Source organism: Physeter macrocephalus, chromosome 8 (assembly GCF_002837175.3).
Source record: "Physeter macrocephalus isolate SW-GA chromosome 8, ASM283717v5, whole genome shotgun sequence".
NCBI lineage: Eukaryota > Metazoa > Chordata > Mammalia > Artiodactyla > Physeteridae > Physeter > Physeter macrocephalus.
Window position 1 is genome coordinate 58,528,046 of NC_041221.1, and position 25,076 is coordinate 58,553,121.

The window sequence follows — 25,076 nt, forward strand, 5'->3', positions numbered from 1 at the left end:
CTTCTGTTATTCACATCTCCATCAATATGGGTACTTTGCCAATTAGCATAGTTTGTGTCAGAATTATTATTTTTTTGGTGAAATGGGTGGCATTTGATTAACATGATGAAAGTTAGAAATGGGATCTCCTTGATGAATATAAAGATAGTCAAGATAAGTGCATAAGTTAAAATAGTTTAGAAACCTTCCACTCGTGCATGAATAGGATATACACGTTCAGCTAGAATTATAACCTGTACCCTTAGAATGATGCCTGAGGTAAGACTTCACTTGGTTTTGGGTCCAGCCATGAACTTTGGAGGATTCTAGTTGCCCCATGGTGGCTATACTGGTGACAGGATCCTGCCTCTGGAATACTGGCAATTGTTTTGAGAGAACCTTGCGTGCGAGGTTGTATAATCTTCTTATTAGTAAGTGTCTGTAGGTGCAGCAGAATTTTGCCGGTGGCTTGCTTTGATCATAATCAGGTAACACAGCTGTAGAGGAGAGTAGCTGACCCTTGATTTAACAGTTCCTGGATGGCTCCCATTTTAGCACCAGTAATCCTGCTCAGGTCAGTTTGCAAGACCCACTCACTAGAGTGTGAGTTTCTCAAGGGCATAAACTTACCTAATTTATGGAAGTATCTGTGAAATGTTTGAAAGTGAAAGGCATCTGGGAGATGGGGTTTAGATGTCAAAATATGAGCATTTCAGGGAAAAATGGCAGAGCATAGCAGAACTGGGAAAATGCAGGACCCATGATTGCCATGCTTAAAGGGTAGCTCTCTCCCCAGTGCCTGGTTCTGAATTGCACACCCAGTGACTGAGGACCCAAGCAGACTCCATAGGACACACCTTACAAACTAACTACTAAGATCCATAAAGATCATATTCTTTGAACTAAGGAAACGACTAGGGACTCTGGAAGCAGGGCTCCCTGCTCAGAATCACCCGGGGCGCTTGTTGCGAATGCAAATTCCTCATCACTTTCCAGACCTCCTGAATTGGCACCTGTTCCTGTGGGTCCCAGGTCTCAAGTTTTAGCAAGTTTTCTAGAGGTTCTTACATATTTAATAGCAATGAACTTAACAATTCAGGGGGAATAAAGAAGCACTACTACATTACAGAGTCACAGTGATTGTAAAAACGCATCTCCATTCAGAAACATTAAAATGTGGGTGAAATGTGCATCATGGAATAAAAGCAAAACAGTATCACGTTTTCCTAGATAACACATTTCTATTTTAACCAGGCCCTCACTGTCTAAATGAAGATGAGGCAAACGTGAGGCTTCTTTATCTGTCCTGGAGCAAGCCAACGGGATATATTTGCAGGCTGGGAAATCTCTCCAGGGCCCTTCCAATCACATTAAGCTGGCTGTATCTTTGAGTAGCAGTCTCCCCTTGCCCTGCACCCCATGTCCTTAGACAAGAAGGAGCTCTCTTCATTTCGAGATTTAAATATTGAGGCATAGAATGAGAGTAAACAACCCTGCCAAAGCCCCCTTCTAAGAAAGTCAGTGGTCAGGCGAAACACACGAGCAGCGTTCTGACTCTTGACGAAGCCACAGGGCCTCTCCTTCCTGTAGGCTCTAGCACGAAGCCTTTCAACAGGTGAATTCCCGACCTAAAGGTTTCCTTTCCTTTCCTTTAAAATTCATAAAGCACAACAGACAGACAGAACAGGGCACTGAGTGCAAATAAATCTCTCCACCGGCAGTTCTGACAGCTCCTGTTTAGTTCCTCAGGGAAATCACAAGGGAAAATATCACAAGGGAAAATACAGTATCCTTCAGAAAATATTTCTTTAAAAAGCAGGGGAGGAATGGTGTACTTCCCCTTCACAAGCAAGACTTTTCGAAATTTCCAGTGTTTTAATTCTCCGGTCAGTCAGTGGCATCTGTTGAGGATGTCCTGTGTGCAAAGGACCGAAATAGATTGTGGGGAGGGTGAGGTGGAGGTGCCCAAGAAACAGAAGTTCTAGCTTAGGAGACAAAAATACCCCACAAACAAGATGATTATATCTCTGAGTGAATTCTGGAAAGCATTTGTTCGTATCTCTGTGTATTAATCTGCCAATAGCCGTGCCCCACCGTTAGGTAAAGTCAGCCGTGGAGGAAATGCTGGAGGTGAGGTCTAAATCATGGGGGAGGGAAGGATCACGGTGGGAACAGCATTCCAGGTGAAGTATTACAGATTCAGGTGAAGGTACAGGGTGGGAGGAGTGAGCGGGTCAAAGGGCAGCAGGCAGCAGCAGAATCCCAGGTGGCGTGGATCATGCTCTCAGAGATCACTTAGACCCGGTGCCTTCCCATCCTTTGCCACTCACAGGTTGGGTCATACTGAAGGGATCACCTTCCTAAGCTTGTCTCCTCGGTTATAAAAATGGGATGATTAGATGTGCCTCATAGGGTTGGTTGCTCTGAGAAGGAAAATCATGTGCAATGCCTCGTAGATAGTAGGCATGAAACAAATGGGCAATTTGCCTTCGAAGTACAGAATGATTAAATGTGAAGCTGGTGAAATGAGAGAAGGAGTTGAGGTCACTGGCAAAAGGAAAGGGAACCCCAGGAATCACAAATTTTTAAACTTTGTAGTGCTTCCCCAGGAGATTAAATCCTCACCACTGTAGAGAAGACTTTTTTACTTTTCAGATATTAAACTCTGAAAAAACAAAAATAAAAGCATGACCCATTGCTGACCATGGCACAGATGGAAATCCTGAGCAGTCAAAATTATGGACAGCTTTTTCGCAACGGGTTTGCCGCCAGGACACAGGTGTCGTGAAAACCACCGCTAAACCTAAGCAAAAATGGGAAACGAGAGGACCCACATCAACATCGTTGTCATTGGACATGTAGATTCGGGGAAGTCCACCACTACTGGCCATCTGATCTACAAATGTGGTGGGATCGACAAAAGAAACCATTGAAAAGTTCGAGAAGGAGGCTGCCGGGATGGGGAAGGGCTCCTTCAAGTATGCCTGGGTCTTGGACAAACTGAAAGCTGAACGCGAGTGTGGTATCACCATTGATATCTTCCTATGGAAATTCGAGGCCAGCAAGTACTATGTGACCATCATTGATGCCCCAGGACACAGAGGCTTCATCAAAAACATGATTACAGGCACATCCCAGGCTGACTGTGCTGTCCTGATTGTTGCTGCTGGTGTTGGTGAACTTGAAGCAGTATTTCCAAGAATGGGCAGACCCGTGAGTATGCCCTTCTGGCCTACACTCTGGGTGTGAAACAACTAATTGCTGGAGTTAACAAAATGGATTCCAGCGAGCCACCCTACAGCCAGAAGAGATACTAGGAAATTGTAAAGAAAGTCAGCACCTACATTAAGAAAGTTGGCTACAACCACAACACAGCAGCATTTGTGCCAATTTCTGGCTAGAATGGTGACAACATGCTGGAGCCAAGTGCTAACATGCCGCGGTTCAAAGGATGGAGAGTCACCTGTAAAGATGGCAATGCCAGTGGAACCAACCATACTGCTTGAAGCTCTGGATTGCATTCTGCCACCAACTCGCCCAACTGACAAGCCCTTGTGTTTGCCCCTCCAGGACGTCTTCAAAATTGGTGGTATTGGCACTGTCCCTGTGGGTCGAGTGGAGACTGGTGTTGTCAAACCTGGCATGGTGGTCACCTTTGCTCCAGTCAACGTGACAACTGAAGTGAAGTCTGATGAAATGCACCATGAAGCGTTGAGTGAAGCCCTTCCTGGGGACAATGTGGGCTTCAATGTCAAGAACGTGTCTGTCAAAGATGTTCGTCGTGGCAATGTGGCTGGTGACAGCAAAAATGACCCACCGATGGAAGCAGCTGGCTTCACAGCTCAGGTGATTATTTTGAACCATCCAGGCCAAAGCAGTGCTGGCTATGCACCTGTGCTGGATTGTCACACAGCTCACATTGCCTGCAAGTTTGCTGAGCTGAAGGAGAAGATTGATCGTCGTTCTGGGAAAAAGCTGGAAGATGGCCCCAAATTCTTGAAATCTGGTGATGTTGCCATCGTTGATATGGTTCCTGGCAAACCCACGTGTGTTGAGAGCTTCTCTGACTATCCTCCTCTGGGCCGCTTTGCCGTTCATGTCATGAGACAGAGGGTTGCTGTGGGTGTCATCAAAGAAGTGGACAAGACGACAGCTGGAGGTGGCAAGGTCACCAAGTCTACCCAGAAAGCTCAGAAGGCTAAATGAATATTATCCTCAATATCTGCCACCCCAGTCTTAATCAGTGGTGGAAGAACGGTCTCAGAACTGTTTGTCTCAATTGGCCATTTAAGTTTAATAGCAAAAGACTGGTTAATGATAACAGTGCATCGTATAACCTTCAGAAGGGAAGGAGAATGTGTTGTGGACCATTTGTTTTGTGTGTGGCAGTTTTAAGTTATTAGTTTTTAAAATCAGTACTTTTCCATGGAAACAACTTGACCAAAAATCTGTCACAGAATTTGAGACTCATTAAAAAAGTTTAATGAGAAGACTGTGTTTTCTTTTGGTCAACACTGTAACTTCCTATAGTACTTACTACTTAGGTAAGAGTTGCCCATAATCTGTTTCTGGTATTAAGTCTGCTGAAACAAAAGAATTTTATATTTCTGGGTTGGAGCTTCAGGTTTCTTACCCTTATGTAAGGAGAATTCACCTGTTTAAGTACATCATAGAAAAGCGTTGGTACAACACTTTACAGGTTAGGACAGATAAGCAAAGTAACTGTTACGTAAGCTGGTTTGTAAGAAGGTCAAATTCTATAATATGAAAGCTCATGTTGCATATAAAATTTTGTATGGTTACATAAGTATTGAGTAAATGAGTTATGTCAAATTTTAGTTTCCCAGTTATGGGAAAGTGCATTCACATTTACAATATTCAAGTAATTAACCTAAAATGTGAGGCCTAAATAGTATTGAGCACTGCCCTGCTAGAGTTTTGTATCCAGATTCTAGGAAAAATAAAAGATGCTGGAAGCTAAAAAAAAAAAAAAAAAAAATTATGGACAAAGATGGGTTCCAGTTAACTAGCTGACCTCAATACTGTGGCCACAGATTCTAAGATATAAGTATAATTGGAAAACAAGGTGAAGAAGACCCCCCAAAGCAATTAAAATGCCTACATTATTATTTAAGCAAGTGATTTCTGATGACAGATGGCACATTAAAAAAATTTTCTCATCTGACATGAACTTTATGTGTTAGGGCCCAGTGTACTGTGGACACTATCTGTGATCCTTTTCTGGGTGGAGGGGAAAAGAAGGTTTTGTCCTTCAGTTTTTCCACCTCTGTTTTATAGAGAGCTCTCTCAGTCTGAGAAGCAGATGTCACACTCAAATTAGGATGATTTGGAAAGGGTTTATTTGCAGAAGTGTGGTCATAGAAGAAGCAGAAGAGATAGTACAGTGTCCCAGGGCTGCTACCAGCAGAGCTGTTTCCATCCTAAGCCTGTGGCTTTGAGGGGAGGAGAGAGTCATGTAGGAGCAAACTGCCTTGAGAGAAGATGTAATCTTTGAGGGGCACAGTCAGCCTAAGGTGACCTTGCAGGAAAAGAGTTCGGGGAATAAATATTGAAGGGTAGCAGAATATGCCTCTTTGGCATAAGGATTATTTCGAGCTGATTATTTTGAGAAACAGCAGGCACAGAAGTAGAAGTTACCCTTTTGTAAGGAATATTTGCATTTATAAAGGAACTCTCCATTGTAAGGGCATCTCCCTCTCTGTATTAGGAAGAGAAGGATGACTGAATCACAAGAGAACCTTATGGATGGAGAAGGTATCTGCTTACATCTGTATACAAAACTATTTCCTGTTGACCTTGCTTTTCCAGATAACTTCCCAGAACTGGCCTCCTCCCACATCTTTCTTTCGTTTGTCTTTAGATGAAGATGGAATTTAAGCTGGAGTTCTAAGCCACCTTGGAGAGTTACTCCTTTTTCACTGGGTATCTCCCACATATACATGATGTATACAAGTCAATAAACTTCTGTTTGTTTCTTCTGTTGTTAATCTTTTATTACAGGGGTCTCAGCCAAGAACTCAGAAGGATAGAGAAAGTTAAAGCTTCAACATATGAACTTTGTGGTGGGGTGGGGGGCATAATTCAATCCATAACAGTTGGCAATATGCTTTATAGCAACTTTTTTTTAAAAAAAAATATTTATTGGGCTTCCCTGGTGGCGCAGTGGTTGAGAGTCCGCCTGCCGATGCAGGGAACACGGGTTCGTGCCCCGGTCCAGGAGGATTCCACATGCCGCGGAGCGGCTGGGCCCGTGAGCCATGGCCACTGAGCCTGCGCAAAATTATGGACAAAGATGGGTTCCAGTTAACTAGCTGACCTCAATACTGTGGCCACAGATTCTAAGATATAAGTATAATTGGAAAACAAGGTGAAGAAGACCCCCCAAAGCAATTAAAATGCCTACATTATTATTTAAGCAAGTGATTTCTGATGACAGATGGCACATTAAAAAAATTTTCTCATCTGACATGAACTTTATGTGTTAGGGCCCAGTGTACTGTGGACACTATCTGTGATCCTTTTCTGGGTGGAGGGGAAAAGAAGGTTTTGTCCTTCAGTTTTTCCACCTCTGTTTTATAGAGAGCTCTCTCAGTCTGAGAAGCAGATGTCACACTCAAATTAGGATGATTTGGAAAGGGTTTATTTGCAGAAGTGTGGTCATAGAAGAAGCAGAAGAGATAGTACAGTGTCCCAGGGCTGCTACCAGCAGAGCTGTTTCCATCCTAAGCCTGTGGCTTTGAGGGGAGGAGAGAGTCATGTAGGAGCAAACTGCCTTGAGAGAAGATGTAATCTTTGAGGGGCACAGTCAGCCTAAGGTGACCTTGCAGGAAAAGAGTTCGGGGAATAAATATTGAAGGGTAGCAGAATATGCCTCTTTGGCATAAGGATTATTTCGAGCTGATTATTTTGAGAAACAGCAGGCACAGAAGTAGAAGTTACCCTTTTGTAAGGAATATTTGCATTTATAAAGGAACTCTCCATTGTAAGGGCATCTCCCTCTCTGTATTAGGAAGAGAAGGATGACTGAATCACAAGAGAACCTTATGGATGGAGAAGGTATCTGCTTACATCTGTATACAAAACTATTTCCTGTTGACCTTGCTTTTCCAGATAACTTCCCAGAACTGGCCTCCTCCCACATCTTTCTTTCGTTTGTCTTTAGATGAAGATGGAATTTAAGCTGGAGTTCTAAGCCACCTTGGAGAGTTACTCCTTTTTCACTGGGTATCTCCCACATATACATGATGTATACAAGTCAATAAACTTCTGTTTGTTTCTTCTGTTGTTAATCTTTTATTACAGGGGTCTCAGCCAAGAACTCAGAAGGATAGAGAAAGTTAAAGCTTCAACATATGAACTTTGTGGTGGGGTGGGGGGCATAATTCAATCCATAACAGTTGGCAATATGCTTTATAGCAACTTTTTTTTAAAAAAAAATATTTATTGGGCTTCCCTGGTGGCGCAGTGGTTGAGAGTCCGCCTGCCGATGCAGGGAACACGGGTTCGTGCCCCGGTCCAGGAGGATTCCACATGCCGCGGAGCGGCTGGGCCCGTGAGCCATGGCCACTGAGCCTGCGCATCCGGAGCCTGTGCTCTGCAACGGGAGAGGCCACAACAGTGAGAGGCCCGCATACTGCAAAAAAAAAAAAAAAAAAAAAAAAATTATTTATTTATTTGGCTGTGCTGGGTCTTAGTCGTGGCAAGCCGGATCTTCGTTGCCACGTGGGGGATCTTTTTAGTTGGGGCATGCGAGATCTTAGTTGTGGCATGCGAGATCTAGTTCCCTGACAAGGGATCGGACCAGGGGTTGAACCCGGGCCCCCTGCATTGGGAGCTTGGAGTCTTAACCACTGGACCACCAGGGAAGCCCCCTATACCAACTTTAAATGGCTTCTATGAACATGCAGGTAATTGGAATAGCTCACAGAATATCCAGAACCTCTCATTTTGATTTGATTGTTCATCACATTATTCTTCCAAACACCTTTTTCTGGCATTGGATGTCCATCTCTGCCCCTCTGACCACAGGCCTTGAGACATGGAGACTCTGACCTGGGTCACTGATTTCCAGGTATCAGATACAGTGAACTTCTTTTTTTTTTTTTAAAGTAAACTCATTCCATACCAGTGAACTTCAGTCTAATCTAGACATTCATTCAGTCCTGTGAGTAACTTTCTATTCTTACAAGTAGTACATGTCAACAAGTTCCCTTTTTACTGAATTTAATTTGAGTTGGGTTTCTGCCATTTGTGTCCCCAACTTCGGACGCGTCCTGACTAGGGTTATAGGGCATTTATTTGTGAGAATTTTGTTCTAGTTACTTAGGAGCAGGAGAAAATTAGAAATCTCCCTTTTTTTTTTTTTTTTTTTTTGGTCACGCCATGCAGCTTGCGGGATCTTAGTTCCCTGACCAGGTTCAATCCCTGGTCAGGGAACTAAGATCCCGGGCCCTGGCAATGAAAGTGCCGTATCTGTTAAGCCTAAACTCCTAATTTATCCCCCCCTTCCCCTTTTGGTAACCATAAGTTTCTATGTCTGTGAATCTGTTTCTGTTTTGTAAATAAGTTCATTTGTATCATCTTGAAGCTCTTTAAACTCTTCTTATTGCCTGTCCAAGTCGTCAGAGTTGTGCTTTCACCCACGCCTTTCACATTTGCTGTTTCTGAGCAGAGCTGAGTGTTCTAGAAAATGACCAAGAAGGAGCACCGAGGTGGACATGAAAGTGGCAGGACTGCAGCTTCCCCAAGCCCACGCCCTCTTTGTCATCCTCTCCCCGGGGTCTTCTTCTGCTCTCATGCTCTGGTGTCTCTCTTTTCAGAGGTGTGAACATGTATGCCATGCTGACCGGGACCCTGCCTTTCACGGTGGAGCCTTTTAGCCTGAGGGCTTTGTACCAGAAGATGGTGGACAAGGAAATGAACCCCCTTCCCACCCAGCTCTCCACAGGTAACGCACCTGCCACTCCGATTCAGGGTCCAGGGCTGCACTCTAACCACCGGAAGCAGTGCTTGTTTTGCACCTAACTGGAGTTAGGACGACCCTCTGATTGTACTCGGTCTCTTCCTAGTATTAAAGCTAAGTCGCAAAAAATGGTTGGGTTTCCCATCTCTAAGGAGGCACTTTCCTCAGTCCTTTCTTTTTCCGTTGTAATTCTGAACCCCTAACTTCCTCCTTCTGCACAAAAAATACACATAACAAAAGGATCGTATAGTCTCCCTGGGAAAAATACTTTCAGGCTGGTTTGTTTTAAAACTCACCATATTATAATGTTGACTTTGAAAAGAATGTTGATCATCACATATCTACTGTGTCTTCCTTAGTCAAGTCACTGTAAAGAAATATTAGTTTCATTCGACTTTGGTGTGGGATTTGTTTAGCAATGTGAGTTTTTGAGCCTGTTCAGGAGCTTTTAAATATATATAGGTTTGGTTACTTGATTAGACTGAATCATCAGGTGTGTTTGGAAAGTACACTCAACTTTACCTGGTTCACGTTTCAGTAAACAGTTCGTATTAAGGTTTGGTTTCAGATCCAGCAGATTAGTACAGTTTGTTCTTTGGTTTGTTTCACAATTCACTTCAAGTTCCTGGCCTTGGCTTGGCCTTGACAGTCATTTAATTGGCTCCTTAGAATACACTCAGCTTCACTAAGATAAGGCATGTGGCCAAAAAAGAAAAAAGGAGTAATTATTTAATTTCAACGTATGGAACATGGTTAAAATATAGCATTTTTGTTTGACTACTATCAGGTATTTTTTTCTTGAGTTTAGAAAGCATCCATGAGGCTGACCCAGAATTTAATACTTGCCAAATGGCACCCAAGCTGAAATGCATTCTTATAGGTAATTACCTAATTCGGTTCATACTTTCACCTCTGCTGGGGAGGTTCGAATCTCTGGAGGCTGAAAGCAAAGCAGGCATTATGTACTTGGAAAGATGAGTTACACAGTTCTGACATTGTAGAAGAAATAGTTCTGTACCAAGAGCCATAACTCCTGGAGTTAGAAAATGTGCAAAATGTTGATTGAATTGTTATATTTATGTTTTAGAGCTTTCTGAAATGTTGAAAGTGCTGCAATGAAAGCACATTCATTCATTCGTTCCGTATTTCACATTCATTCACTTATTCCATGAATATGTCCTGGGCATCAACTCTGTGCTAGGAATGCTCTAGGCACCGGGAGGATAAAACAGTCTCTACCCATATAGAGCATACGTATCAGCAGGGGAGGCAAAAAAATAACATATAAACAAACACGTGTGATGTTTCATAGTTTAAGTGCTCTAAAGAAAATAAGATAAACCAGGATAAGGGGATAGAGAATAAAGATAGGTTGTTTTGGTTGTTGCTGTTGTTGTTTAACCAATTACAATTTTCAAACACCTTTTTTGTTGTGGCGTAATTGTGGATTCACACGCAGCTGTGAGAAATCATACAGCGAGATGTGTTTACCCTTCACCCAGTTTCCCCCATTGGTAGGATCTTAAGTAACTGTAGTTTAATATCACCACCAGGACCTTGTTAGAATCCATTGAGCTTACTGAGATATGCCTGCCCTTGTGTGTGTCGGTGTGTATTTAGTTCTGTGCAGTTTCATCACACGTGCAGAGTCATGTGACAGTTACACAGTCAAGATAGGGAACAGTCCCATGACCAGGATTCCTCGTCCTCCCCTTCTGTAGCCACAGCCACCTCCCTGCCTCCTAATTAACCCCTGGCAACCACTAACATGTTCTCCAACTCTATCATGTGTCCTTTCAAAAATGCTGTATATTTATATATATATCACTTTTTGTCACTCAGCATAATTCCTCTGGGATCTGTCCAAGTTGTTGCACGTATCAATCCTTTGTACCTTTTTCTTGCTGAGTAGTAGTCCATGGTATAGATATACCATTGTGTAAATATTCACCCATTGAAGGACATTGGGTTGTTCCCAGTTTCCAGCTACTATGAATAAATCTGCTGTCAACATTCATATACAGGTTTTTGTGTGAACATGTTTTCATTTCTCTGAGATGAATGCCTAGGAGTGAAATTGTTGGGTTGTATAGTAAGCACATATTTGGTTTGTAAGGAACTGTTACACTCCTGTTCTGAGTGGCTGTACCACTTGGCATTCTCTCTAGCAACGTGAGAGTGATCCAGTTTCTCTGCATCCTTGCCAGCATCTGATACTCTCACTACTTTTTATTTTAGCCATTCTGATAGGGGTCTAATGATACCTCATTGTGGTAACAAAAAAGATTTAATGTTTATAAATAAATTCAATCTTTCAAGGTAGTCTCTTTAAGGGTTATATAGTCATAAGTACTGCCATCTTTCAGAGTGATTCCGAAGTTCCTCTTATGATTCAGAGCCTGTTTTGTCCTAAGTGGCCCAATACAAAGAACAATAGGAGGTTGTTTGTATCCTCATGCCTGGAAAAGGCAGACAGTGTTCACTTTGAATCCCAGTGAGACCCTAAAGAGCTGAAGCTGCTTCTCGCTGTATTAGTCAGGATAACCCAGGTTATGCTGCAGTAACAAACAGCCCCCAGATCTCGGTGGCATAAGACAACAAAGATTCTCTCTCTTTTTTTTTTTTTTTTTTTTTTTTTGGTCACGCCATGCAGCTTGCGGGATCTTAGTTCCCTGACCAGGGATTGAACCTGGTCCCCAGCAGTGAGAGTGCCGAGTCCTAACCACTGGACTGTCAGGGAATTCCCAGAATTCTCTTAATCAAGATTTGAGGCTAGTTTTATGAAACAGCAACCAGCCTATCTCTGTCCCCAGCAGATGTGTCCACCCCTTGAAGGGATCGACAGAGCCAGGGAGGGACACAGGGCCCTTGTTTAGTGACCACTGAAGCCAGTCATGATGCTTCTTAACACTGACCTTTAGAAAAACATCATGTACAGCATCACTGTTCACATTCGGCCTTCACAGAATCTCTCAGGTATCGGAGAAGGGTTAATCCTAGATCCCCCAGGCTTGCTTGTTTCCCGACTCTCTTTGTTCTTCATGAAATCGGTGGGTTGCAGCCAGGAGGCTCTGGAGACAACAGTGGCTTCCTCTAATAAAATGCCTTGAATGTGTTACCTCAGAGACTGCAGACAGCTACTGTGCTAAATTATTCACACTGACTTTTATTGGGTACCTTCCTCCCATTTCAATTACTTGGGATTTTTATAGAAAATTGGCTGTGGGAATTTGACCACTCCAACTGCCTGGTAATGATCTGGTCTGAATAGTAAGCTCAGCAGGTATTGATTCTGGGACAAGCCAGAGCATTCTCAAAAGAATTTGTGAGGAGCTGCCTTCCACTGCAGAGAAAGCTAGGAATGTTTATACAAAATGAGGCTATTTATTTGTGAGAATTTTGTGCTATTCACATACCAGCAGGAAAAATTAGAAATGTCACTCTTCATTAAGAATTGAGGTCGGAGGTTCCCTGGCGGTGCAGTGGTTGAGAGTCCGCCTGACGATGCAGGGGACACGGGTTCGTGCCCCGGTCCGGGAAGATCCCACATGCCACGGAGCGGCTGGGCCCGTGAGCCATGGCCGCTGAGCCTGCGCGTCCGGAGCGTGTGCTCCGCAACGGGAGAGGCCAAAACAGTGAGAGGCCCGCGTACCACAAAAAAAAAAAAAAAAAAAAAAAAGAATTGAGGTCGGTTTTCTAAAATAGCAACAAACCTTTTCATAAATGCTTTGACCTTGTGGGACTATGAAAATGCTTTTAGACGTCTGTATTATAATATAAAGAAATTTCGATGTCCACACACAAGCCATACACATGACGACTGAAAGCTTGGCTGGGTGCTTACTCTATGCCATGTACTGTGCTCTGTTTATGTTCATTAGCTCATATAATCCTGATAATAATACAATGGGATAATGGCTGTGTTATCCCCATTCTTCAAATTAGGAAACTAAGGCTCTGGGAGATTATGTGACGAGGTGAATTTACATAGCTTCCAAGTGGTGGTTTGATTTCAGAGCCTGGTTCTTCGTGACAAGCTAAAATACTTTAAAGTTAGGCCATGTTTGTAGCAGAGAAAAATAAGTATTAAATTCTTTAATTAGTTTGCTTATACTCCATAGTCAATGCTAATTGTTTCTTGAGTTTTCTGTCATTAAGATCAATACAAGAAATATAAGAAAATGGTTTTGGATCCCCCCAAACACACTGTGTTATATTCCTCACGTGGGCTCAGTCTTACTTAACTCATATCTACAGTGCTTACCACCTGGTGTGAGAACTTGGGGAGTCTAAGCTTGTATCTTAGGTTTGCAGACAAGTCTGGATGGCCAGTGGGGTGGCAAGACTCACCCTTTAGGGCAGAGAGAGTCCTCTACGCAAACTTGGCTCAAGGATGAGAAGCCAGCTTCAGGAGAAAGCTCAATTACAACTTTTGGGATTTGCTCATTTTCCAGATCCCTCAGAACATGTGCCAGAGTCCTAGGGAGATGAAGTAGTAAAACTAAAAGAGCCAGGGGCCTTTTTGCTCATCTCTGTAGGAGCTTGAATGCAGAAGGCACTGCTGTACTTCAGTGAGGGGACCGCTGGAGCATATGACACAGAGGCCAGCATGTCTCTGGAACAGGGCAGGTGGGATCTGTGCTATCTGACACTGAGGCAGCAGTCTTCAAAACAGGAGAGAAGGAACCAGCAGGTTACACGCAGCAACTACAAGAACTTGCAGGGATAACCAACAAGGACCTATAGCTCAGGGAACTATACTCAGTATTTTGTAATAACCTATAAGGGAAACGACCCTGAAAAGGAATATATCTATCTCTATCTATCTATCATCTATCTATCTATCTACCTACCTATCTATTATCTCTCTATTTATCTATCTACCTGAATCACTGTGCTGTACACCTGAAACTAACATGATATTTTAAATCAACTATACGTCAATAAAAATAAATAAATAAATAATTTTTAAAAAGAACTTGCAGGAGGGAATGGTGCTTTCTATTCATAATCAAATCATCTCCAGTCCTACATTCACTTAATACACTCAGGAACTTCCTCAGCTACTTGGGAGACTTCAGAGGGAACTAGACTCCCCAAAAATGTGTGAGTAGGTTGGAGCTAGAGAAATACTGTCCTGCTGCCATTATTGAGATTATGATGGTCTTGGGAAATGCAGATCAGTGTAAATTAAGAAAATACACTTAAAAAAAAGTTTTTGAGGTTTTTTTTTTTGAGAAAGACAAATAAGACTCTTTCTTCCCTGGGCCTTGGATGGAAATCTTGGCACTTCAAAGATCTCATCTGATACACCTTTCTTCTCCACGATTTTTAGCGTCTGGAACTTTCACTAAAGTTATGTCATAGGAACAGAACAGAAAATTTTTTTTTTAACCTCATCTATGAGTAAGCAGATCTTTAAAAGTATGCTCAGTTCATGGGACTTCCCTGGTGGTGCAGTGGTTAAGAATCCGCCTGCCAACGTAGGAGACACGGGTTCGATCCCTGGTCCGGGAAGATCCCACATGCGGCAGAGCAACTAAGCCTGTGTGCCACAACTACTGAGCCTGCACTCCAGAACCCACGAGCCACAACTACTGAGCTCTCATGCCTAGAGCCCGTGCCCCACAACAAGAGAAGCCACCGCAATGAGAAACCCACGCACCGCAAAGAAGAGTAGCCCCCGCTTGCAGCAACTAGAGAAAGCCCGCGTGCAGTAATGAAGACCCAACACAGCCAAAAAAAAAAAAAAAAAAAAAAAAAAAGGGTGCTCAGTTCATTATAAAGAAATGTGGTTAGTAAAAATCTCAATTTTAATGGAAGGATTACAGACATCCAGTAGCCCATTGAGCAGCTATTAATCTGAAAACACTCATTGACTAAATCCATCAATGTTATGCTCAGCATTTTACTAGATCAAACTATCTAAAAATAAATTAATCATGCAATATAGTATCAATCAAATACCACATTCTGTAGAAGCTACATAAAATAATATACTTCAAATGGTCCTAATAGTACTCGACATTGAGTTCTCCCAGTATTCAAGTCACTTCCTAAGCTCTCTCGACTCTGTGACTTTTCATCGTGGGCAATTTAGAGAGTCTTGGGCTCCAGTGGGTTATCATTAGCCAGTCATTGTCTCCTTAGTACTTTATTTAACTTTCACTCTTACTGTGATCAAATGCTGGACAGGAGGTTTATTTTTTCCAATGTATTTACCATGAGCCAGGCATGGTAAACTAGGACATAGAAGTGAGAAAAGAAGAATTCTGTTCTACATATCGTGTTTGCTGGAGAACCTGAAGCAATTCAGAGGCTTACAAGTAACTTATTTTAGTGCTTCCAGGACATTTTGGAAGAAAAATTTCAATCAAGACCTCAATGCCACTATTTCAAAATTGAACAACAAATGTATGATACTGTGGCAAACGATTCATCGATAGGTCAGCTTCTTCTTAGGCTGTTCAATTTCCTCTTTAATGGGAACAAAAACTGTCTTTGTCAACAGGGAGACTTCAGGGATTATGTAATAATGGAAACTAAAAATCCAGAGCAGACAGGTCTAAAACAATAGAAAAATTCCACTTAAACTTTTTCTCCAGCAGTTTCCATCTCCAGGGTTAATGGAGGAAAAAACAGCTGTCAACACTGGGCTCCCCCTCCTCCCCCCAGGACATGTGGCTTTGCAAAGTCTCTTGTAAGCCAGGTCAGGACAAATAGATTCCTGATAGTCATGTGAAAGCCTACCAGTTTTCCCTCTAAGGCTAGGGTGTTAGAAGAGTGCTTTCTTTTTCTATTTTGAAGCTTATATGTTCAATCAACACAGTCTACGTTGGATGTTATAATGAATATGTATTTTTGAGCACCAGAATTCCTTTGGAGCTATGTCTCACCCGATCTCAGGCCACGGTGTTTGGTGAAAAGGTCCCCATCGTGTATTCCTAGGGGTATGTATGTGTGTATTAGTTATCTATTGCTATGTAACAAATAACCCAACTTAATGGCTTAGAACAAAAAACACTATCTCATAGCTTCTAAGGGTCAGGAATTTGAGTGTAGCTTTTTCTGTCTCTCTTTGCCTCAAGATCTCTCTCAAGACAGTAAGAGGTTAGTCAGTGTTAAAAACAGCTTAAGGCTCAACTGGGGGGAGATCTGCTTCTAAGCTCACCCACATGGTTGCTGGCAGGTGTTGAGTCCTTGATGACTCTTACAGCCATCAATTTCTTGCCACTTCAGCCTCTTCGTAGTGCAGTTCACAATATGCCAGGGTGAGTGAGACAGAAGTCAGTCTTTTTGTAACAATCTTGGAAGTGACATCTTATCACTTTTGCTGAATTCTATTCATTAGAAGTGAGTCCAGCGTATACTCAAGAGGGGGAGAATACCTGACGTCAGGAAAACCAGGAGACAGGAACCAGTGGAGGCCGTCTTAGAGGCTGTGTACCACAGTGTGTGCTTACAAGCCTGGGAAATCATGTGGAGTGTTCTATTTCTCTGTCCACAATGATTGGCTCATCGATGGATACCTGATCTAAGTCAGGCCAATGAGACTTAACCCTGGAATTTTGGCCAGAACACTTGGGAAAGAGACCTTCTCTCTCCACTTGCAGTTTCTAAGAGATCAGCCTGGACCTTCAGTGGCTGTCTCTGTCACCATCTTGGGAAAGCATCTTGAAGATAAAGCCAACACGGAGAAAAATAAAACTAAAAGATGAAAGTGAAATATTCTTGGTGTTATTGTTTGAATACCTTGATCCAGATGTATTTAAAGACAATTCTATCCCTGGATTTTCTGTTACATGACCCAATGAAAAGCTTCTCTTTTTTGCTTAAGCCACTTTGAATTCGGCTTCTGTCACTTGATACTAAGACTACTGATAGACAGATATATTATGAAAAGACACTATAATTGTTTTTAGAAATTTCTACCTGGTAAAAAAGAATCAGCAAGATCTTAGAGTTGGGCAGTGTTGATAGATCAAATCACTTCTTATATTTGTAGTAAACTATTTACTCAGTACCTTAAATTTATGGGACCTGGACCAATAAGAGAGTTTTAACTCACTTGTCCTAAGTCCTTGTCATCACAACAGCAAGTAGAGTAGTTCTCTGTTGCTCTTCAGATGCTCATCTGGCTCCTTGTGTCTGACTGAACTTGGGTTTGAGAGGTAGTGCTACTCTGAATGTGTTTCTCAACCAGGGGTGATTTGGCAATTCTAGAGACATTTTTGGTTGTCACAACTAAAGGGGCAAATGTACTGTCATCTAATGGGTAGAGGTCAGGGATGCTGCTAAACCTTCTACAATGTACAGGACTGCTACCTCCCCCCAACCCCAACAAAGAATTATCTAACCTAAAATCTCTGTAGTGCTGAGGTTGAGAAATCCTGCTCTAAACTACCTGTGGGTGACTTAGCAAATTACACTGAAAGATGGCGTTAGTTTGTTCCTGGTTAAATAATAATACAAGAGGGTTCAAGCTTGAAGATGTCAGAATGTATTGACTTGGAGGACAGTCTGTCTTCATCCTGCCTCCCATGGTGGACCCTAAAGCTTGGAAAGTAATACAACAGAGAATGGGTTCTTAATGTTTTTTTCAAAACTGTTTAAAAATGGAGTCCTTAGGCATATATTTGCATGCTCTGTTCTGTTCTAACAGAAAGATTTCCATTTCAGGATGGTCTGAGATGCTGAGTAAGGAAAGAAAATGATTTAGGATTTCTGGTGGGATCTGGTTCCACATCATGCTTACAGACACAAATCTACATCGAGATCCTGAATTTAAAGATTAAGGGCTGGGCTTCCCTGGTGGCGCAGTGGTTGAGAGTCCGCCTGACGATGCAGGGGGCATGGGTTCGTGCCCCGGTCCGGGAAGATCCCACATGCCACGGAGCGGCTGGGCCCGTGAGCCATGGCCGCTGAGCCTGCGCGGCTGGAGCCTGTGCTCCGCAACGGGAGAGGCCACAACAGTGAGAGGCCCACGTACTGCAAAAAAAAAAAAAAAAAAGATTAAGGGCTTTTTCTTCTAGCTGGAAAATGGGGCAATTAGTATTTTAGTCAATGACATTAGGATTTGAAGGGAAAAACCGGGAATAAAAACATAACCCTACTCTTTGTACTAGTAAGAAATTTAGTTTTTGTATGATCAGATGGTATTTAGCTTCTCTGCTTCCATCCCTTCCCAGGGATGTGTTTTAAGCCCCATATAGGACTGCCATAAATAGAGACATGTTCTTTCATTTGTTTATTCATTAATTCAGTAAATGCTTGCATATTCCCCAAAGTGCCTAGCACACAGTGAGTATTCAATACCCCTTACACCGTGCTTTGTTATAAGAGATTCTGCAATTGCCAATAATATGTTCTCCTGCTCCCTCTTGCAGGCTGGGGACTGTAGGAGGGTTAAAGACAGTTATCCAAGGTTCCAGGGCTGCCTTGCACGGTGGTAGCCAGTTGTATCAAGCATCAGGGTACACATGAGGGGACCAATGGGGCTAGAATCCAGCCCAAGCACTCCGTCCCAAGCTGTGTGCTTGACCCAGAGCTATGTTCACCAAAGACACTGACAATTAGCCAAGCCATGCTCCATGTGGAGCTACATTCCTATAGCAGGAAAGCCCCTGACTTCAACAGAGGTTAGCAGACATCATGAGGTCTCCCACCTAAGCTGCCTTAAGGCTGTCTGATAGAAATTTTTCAACCTGCATGCAGATGCCCCTGAACTCCTGGAGCCCAGGCCTTATTGCAGGTTTCCATTATCTACACCTACAGTCTGGGTTCACAGGCAGTATAATTTTCATCTCAGCATGGTCCTATTAAATCCTACTACCCAACCATAAAAATATAGCAGGTGCTTATTAGGCCTTGACATGTACTGAAATACAAATTACGTGGACACCTTGCTAAGAGCATGCACCTATGTCTTCCACTTGAAGTTCATGTTGTCTTTGGTTTTACTGCAGGTTAATCATTTGGGAAATAGAGCCGAGATGTTGTGTTTCCCCTCTTGCAGTTAATTATTACTTACGATCCCGGCAAGGTGAGTGAAAGAAAACTACCCTGAATCAAAAGGTGAGTTCTGAGAAGTCATCCTTCATGTCTCAGTTCTAAGAAAGGTACCTGAGGACATTATTGAGCCAACTGTATTATGATTTTCCCCTCCTGGGATTTCCTTCTTAGTGAATGACACCACTAGTCACCCTTCTTCAAGCTGGAAACCTGGATGTCATCCTTGACCCCCATTTCTCTCTCCCCTCCAAGCTTGAAGAGTGACCAAATTCTGTCAACTCTACCTCTTTAACACCCTCTTTTACCATCTTTGCCTCCTCACCCTGAAGACCTCACCGCCTCAGTCCAGTGGTCACCATCTGTTGGATGGTATATTACAGTGAAGTGTAGCCCTGCTTTCAATCCCTTCTCTAGGCAGCTGCCCCAAAGAATATGAAACCATAAGTCTGATTATGCTGTTCCCCAGCCCATGCCACTCCTTTGCTCTGATGCTCTTTTCCTTCCACTTGTCCTTCTGATGAACATCTAGCTATTCATCTTTATGAGTCAGCTCGTCTGAGGGTTTTTCTTGAGAAAACTCTCTACTTTCAGCTTCTAGAAGTGGCCACTCCCACCTTTGCACCCTGCGGTGTCCTGAACACACTTCTTCAGTCCACCTGTGTCCTCTACACTGGAAACTTTTTCTAGGCCAGGATGTCTTCAACCTACAGTGTCCAAATGGCCACTACGGCAGAGTAGCTGCTTATTAAATGCCTGTGGTTTACAAGATGCTGTTTTGTACTTTGCTGCTCACAAAGTACTTTCAAAAACATTGCCTCACTTAAAACATTTTTTTCTGAGACTTGCATCCTGGCTCTTGAGAAAGTCCCTCCATATCTTTGAACCTAGTGTCCCGATATATCAGGGTATAATCATACTTATTTGTGAATTAAAGTCCATGTTCTTCTTCCTGTCTTGAAACTGCTTCTCTAACAGAGAGAGAGAAAAATGACCATTTACATAAGTAACAAGTGCAAGTGCTATGTGGCAAAACTGAAAACTTTATATCACCATTAACCAAATTAAAATTTCAGTTTCCACTTTTCCATTCACTCAGATTCAGGTGTTGTCTGTGTAGAATGTACATCACTGTACTGTTTGAAATGAATTTGAATATATCACACTTATACAGTTTAACAGAGCCAAAGGACAACTGGATTCTTGGCACTGTGTTAGAATCTTTCACATAGATAAAGCCATCTATGATGTGATTATTATAACCACTGTGCCCAGGGTGCCACATTTACCTTTGGTGAGTCTCCCTCTTGTTGAAACTAGGAGATAATTTAATTAAAACATTGATTAAATGCTTATTGTGTGTTTTCCACAGCAACTAACACAGTGGTTTGTGTTATCCAAGTTGTATAAGGCTTGGCTCTCCCTGGAATAGTTTGTGAACATCTAACCCCCCTATTATAGTAGGACTAAAATACTAGTCCGAATTACTAAAAGAGATGACCAGAAACTAGGAGCATAGAAAGGCAAGATCACTCTCAGTTGAGAGATCAATCCATCCTTGCATTATGGAGGAAAATTAGACTTTCCTTTAAGACCAAGTAAGAAATAACATAATTCAACATTTATTAAGCTCTTTCCATGTTAAGCACTTTACAAGGAATACTTCATTTAATCCTTTAGAGAGTCCCATGAGGTTAGGATTTGTAATCACATTTTATGAAGGAAGAAACTAAAGCACAAAAAAGCAGACTCAGAGAAGTGGCAGCAGCAGGATTTGAATTCAGAGAGTTGGCTTCCTATTCCACTCGGTTAACCCAGTCTGTAAACCAGGCAGTGTCTGATGATAGCATCATCAGGTCTTACCTTGGCAGATGAATGATTTGCCAAATCTGCCCCAGCTCGGCTGTGCTTTGAGACCCCCAGTCCCTGTTCTGTGAACATGGGTGGGAGAATTGACCTGATAATCTGGATTAGCTCTCCTTCTAAAGTTAGAATCCCCAGATTGCTTACACAAGATGGATTTGGGTTTTGGAGAGAGGTGGAGTAGACCTATGTGTATGTGTTGAGGGGTGATGGGTGGGAAAGGAGACACTTTGGGGGGACCCTGCACCCTCACTACTCTTCTTAGAGTTTCTTCTCATTTTGAAAGCTGACCTACCATTTCTTTAGTCAGTAGAAATACTGAGTTCTCTGGTCTGGATCCATTGACTCTGCTGAGAACCGAGTGCCACCTCTGATTTACCACACTTGAATCCAGAACCTCATTGCCTTTTGAAAGACATACCAGTCAAGATATGGTACAGGAAGCAGGGCTCAGACTGCAAATCTATTGCTTCACAGTCACTGCTGAGCACTGTTTCCAGGCACCCAGAGGAGTACAGGTTTCCAAGCCTCTCTTCATGGAACTTGGAGTCCATTGGACAATTCCACCACCTACAGAGGTAAAAATGAATTTTAGAAAGCTGTAGTAATTCAAAACAAAACAAAACAACCCATCTCCCTGAGGGTATTTGAATTTAGCTTCTGATGAAAATAAGGCCATTTCAGTGACATCATACAGCCATGTTTACCTTTTCCTGCCATCTCCGATTGGAGCCAGCTCAGTGCTTGTCCCCGGCCAAAACTAACAGCTGGACGTCTTTTGCAACTTTAAGAAGCCACTCTTTTATTTAGTGCTGAGAAATCTTTCTAAGGATTGTTTCACGGAACTGTGCTCAGTCCAGCTCTTCTGTAGGGAAACAAATCCAGGATGGCTTTAAGGGTAATCAGTTATCACAGAGTCAAAGTTCATTATCATTAAACCAGGTTACTGTTTCAGTGGATGTTTCACTTAGTATATGTTTAGAAGGGCTCCAAATTAAACAATCTGACCAATTCCTTTTTCACTTGTCTCTCTGCCAGTAAATAAATGCTGAATATTATAGTCCATGTGACTGAGTCTCTTCTCCTCTACACAAGGCTGTTATTAATGTAACTTTTATTGAGTACCTACTGCATGTAAGGCTCAATTTTGGATGCCATGGTGAATGGAAAGGTGAAAAAGACACTCCTTCTCTTCTCTAGAAGATATTGGGAAGGTACCACCACATATAAAATATCTGAACAAGCCATGCGATAATCACCGCTAGCTGAAGGAACCTCTAGGGGTCAGAGGAGGTATCTGAGAGGAGAGAGATTTGAACCGGACTTAAAATGATGTGCAGGACTTTCCTGAGTAGATGTGACATCTGCAGAGTCGCAGATGATTGATTATGCTGTACAAGCACTTGGGGGAGCGGCCATATTCACCGTAGCTATTCATTGTCAATGAAGGCTGTTGCCTGTAAGTTTCAGCTTCCACTGCAGAACCCAAACAGAGTCAGCGCAGACTGCACTGTACATTGACCCTCTTTAACAGAGACAAGAAGACCCCTCACTCCTACCTCTCTCCTGTTGCACAGGGAGAAGTTAACCAGAGATCCTGAGAAGGCTGGCATGTCCTTGCTCTGGCCAGCAGTCCGGTCTCTGAAAAGGTTGAGGGAGGCTCACGGTAATCTTGGGAAGATGCTGGTCACTGGTCCAATAAGCACCTGGTCCCTGGAGCACATTTCCCTTGTAGGGTCCTGCATTCAAGCAGACAAAACCCCCCCTCTCTCCTTCTACCTCCTGGGTCATGTTTCTCTTAGCTCAGCTTCCCAGAGACATGCAGAGGCCAGGGGAGTGGATCCAGCCAAAACATGTCCTTGGCGGAGATGCCAAGATAGAGCCTTGAAGAACAAAGGAAGTGTAGCAGATAAGTGGCTTCCTCCGAAGGAATCCAGTGGGTTATGACTACAGTGAGCTGTTGGCACCAGCGGGGGATGGAAACCGGGCCTTGAAAGCTGAATCCCAGCTTGTCTGGGATGCAGTCAAACCTGGCACGTGTGTAGCATGAATGAGGGCTGGATGCAGGATGCTGTGGGGCTCCCTCTCAGTGGTGTGGCCTTTCCCAGCAGCCCCGCCCAACGATGGAGAAGGGGACTGAGTCACAGGGGGAGCTGAGCTGTGTGCTCTGACCACCAGAGCGGCTGCTTCAGGCCAGGGAGGAATAAGATTTGTCCTGGTTTCTTTAAAAAGAAAACACACAAGTTCTTTCTATTTAGCCAAGCCTTAGGCAGGTAAGAAGTATCCCTTGCAAATTCAGGGCAGTGTCTTTCTGATACTGCAATCACTTGGTTTGCTAGCTTTTTAAAAAAGCTAAAAACTTCAGGCCTGGTGAACTTGAATCTGAGATAATTTGGGAAATTTGCCAAGTTTAACGCGTGCCCCATGTGAGTCCTTTGCCCTAGATAAGTAAAATCCTGCCTCTAGTTACAAATAGAAGGACTGTGAAGCTTGCGTTTTGTATACCAAGCAGTGATGGTGGCTTCCAGAAGACCTAAATGAAATTCAAGACGTTCATTCACTTCCCCAAACATATTTAGATCCTGAAGCTGAGATCCTGTGATACTTTAGATACTAAATAGTTCAGGGACTGCAGTGGTACTAGCCTACCTCAGCTAGTTGCCTGACATGGTTGCAAGACAATTTATACATCTGAGCTTCTGTTTTTGCATTTTCAAAAGGGTAGAGTTGACTGGTTGAATGCAATTGGAACCAAGAGTTCTTCCGGTTTTGTCTGGGTTGAACAGAGGACCCCCATCAAGGGAAATGGGCTCCAGGAGCCAGTGACCAGCATCTGCTTTTATTCTGCTGAGGTTTAGTGGTTGAGAAACTAGGCTTTGATGCAAGACCTTCCTGTTTGAAACCAAACTCTGACACCCATTAGCTGTATGACTTTGGGCAAGTAACTTAACATCTCTATGTCTCAATTTTCTCATCTAAAAGGGAATATAATAGTAAGATATTCCTCCCAAGTGTTACAAGCACGTAAAGCACTTAGAATCTCGCCTGCCTGGTAGAAACACTCAACAAATGTTGACTTTAGTATGCATTTTGTGTTTTATAGATGATCCTTTGCAAGACCTTCCAGCTTAATCACTGAGAGCTTCCCTGGGGCTTGAAAGTACATTTTACTACATGTGCTGGGATAGTACGCTATGTTCGTCTAGAGTCAACAAATATTTACTAAGGCTTTACCTGGTAACAAAGGTGCAGAGAAAAGGCATATACGTTGCCTTCACGCAGCTATTAGTCTTGTCGGGAGATAGGCATTTTATTGTTGGTTTACTTGCCTGTAATTGTACAAAGAACTATGAACAAAGGAAGAATCTGTTAGTCCTTCGAATCCTTTTTTCTTTGCTTTCATGGCAGAATCTCATTTTGATCCTGACAAGAGTCCTGTGCAAAAAGCAGGCAGTATTTAGGAGAGTGGTTTTCAATACTCAGTGACTTGTGGGGTTCTTTGGAGGCCCTTAGAAGCCAAGGGGGGAAGTGAAATGAACATTAAGGGTCTCCCTGTCCCTCCTCCAAGTACACATGAACACACTTCCTCCAATCAGAATATGTCTATTCTAACTATTTGAACTTCCTCAGGAGGCCGTCATTAAATCAGGTTCTGCTGGGTGTAGAGAGTGGTGTGGAGGAAGAAATCCAAGATCTGGCTCTTTCCTGCAAATTAGGACTTCTGAGAGGATGGCCTTGGCATAGAACTGAGGCTCAAGAAGGAGAGGCAGAGCCTCGGGGCTCTTTCTCACTGAGGTATTTGTTTCCCTTTGTTTGTTTGTTTTTAGTAGATTGGAGCCTGTAAACAATTTAGGCCACAGTCCCAGAGGGTAAAACCATTTCTGAGCACCTACTTCTCTCAGAAACTTCACTCAGAATTACACACGTAAAACCTGCAAACATTGGGATGAAAAAAAGGGAATCAAACTTCAGACTGGAATAAAATGCACTGCAATTCTGAAAGACATACAATATATTTTAACCCATTTTATAAATACACTCTATTTAGGAATATTAAAAAAATTATTGACTCATTCATAAAATAAGCATTTCTAGAATAATTAATGCTTATCAGCATATTTGTTTCAGTGCACTGGAAATTTACTAATTGAATTTACTTTTTTTTTTTTTTTTTTTTTTTTTTTGCGGTACGCGGGCCTCTCAATAGTGTGGCTTCTCCCGTTGCAGAGCACAGGCTCCGGAC

General features: G+C 42.7%; 1 protein-coding gene and 1 pseudogene across 3 annotated transcripts in view; both read left to right on the plus strand.

The window, feature by feature from the left end:
* The window catches only part of SNX18 (sorting nexin 18), a 101,322-nt gene that overhangs the window by 71,745 nt on the left and 4,501 nt on the right, over positions 1 to 25,076 (plus strand). Inside the window, exon 3 of one of the 3 annotated variants that reach the window (XR_003680907.2) lies at positions 16,314 to 16,387. Coding sequence is in view for 1 of the 3 variants with exons in the window: in XM_028492908.2 (XP_028348709.1) it covers positions 18,928 to 18,932 (5 nt within the window). In the remaining 2 variants the exon portion in view is untranslated. Of the gene's footprint in view, positions 1 to 16,313; positions 16,388 to 18,927; positions 24,960 to 25,076 lie in introns of those variants that run through there. The other 2 variants (XR_003680908.2, XM_028492908.2) reach the window with 2 other exon arrangements.
* On the plus strand, positions 2,702 to 5,978 carry LOC112064637 (elongation factor 1-alpha 1-like; annotated as a pseudogene).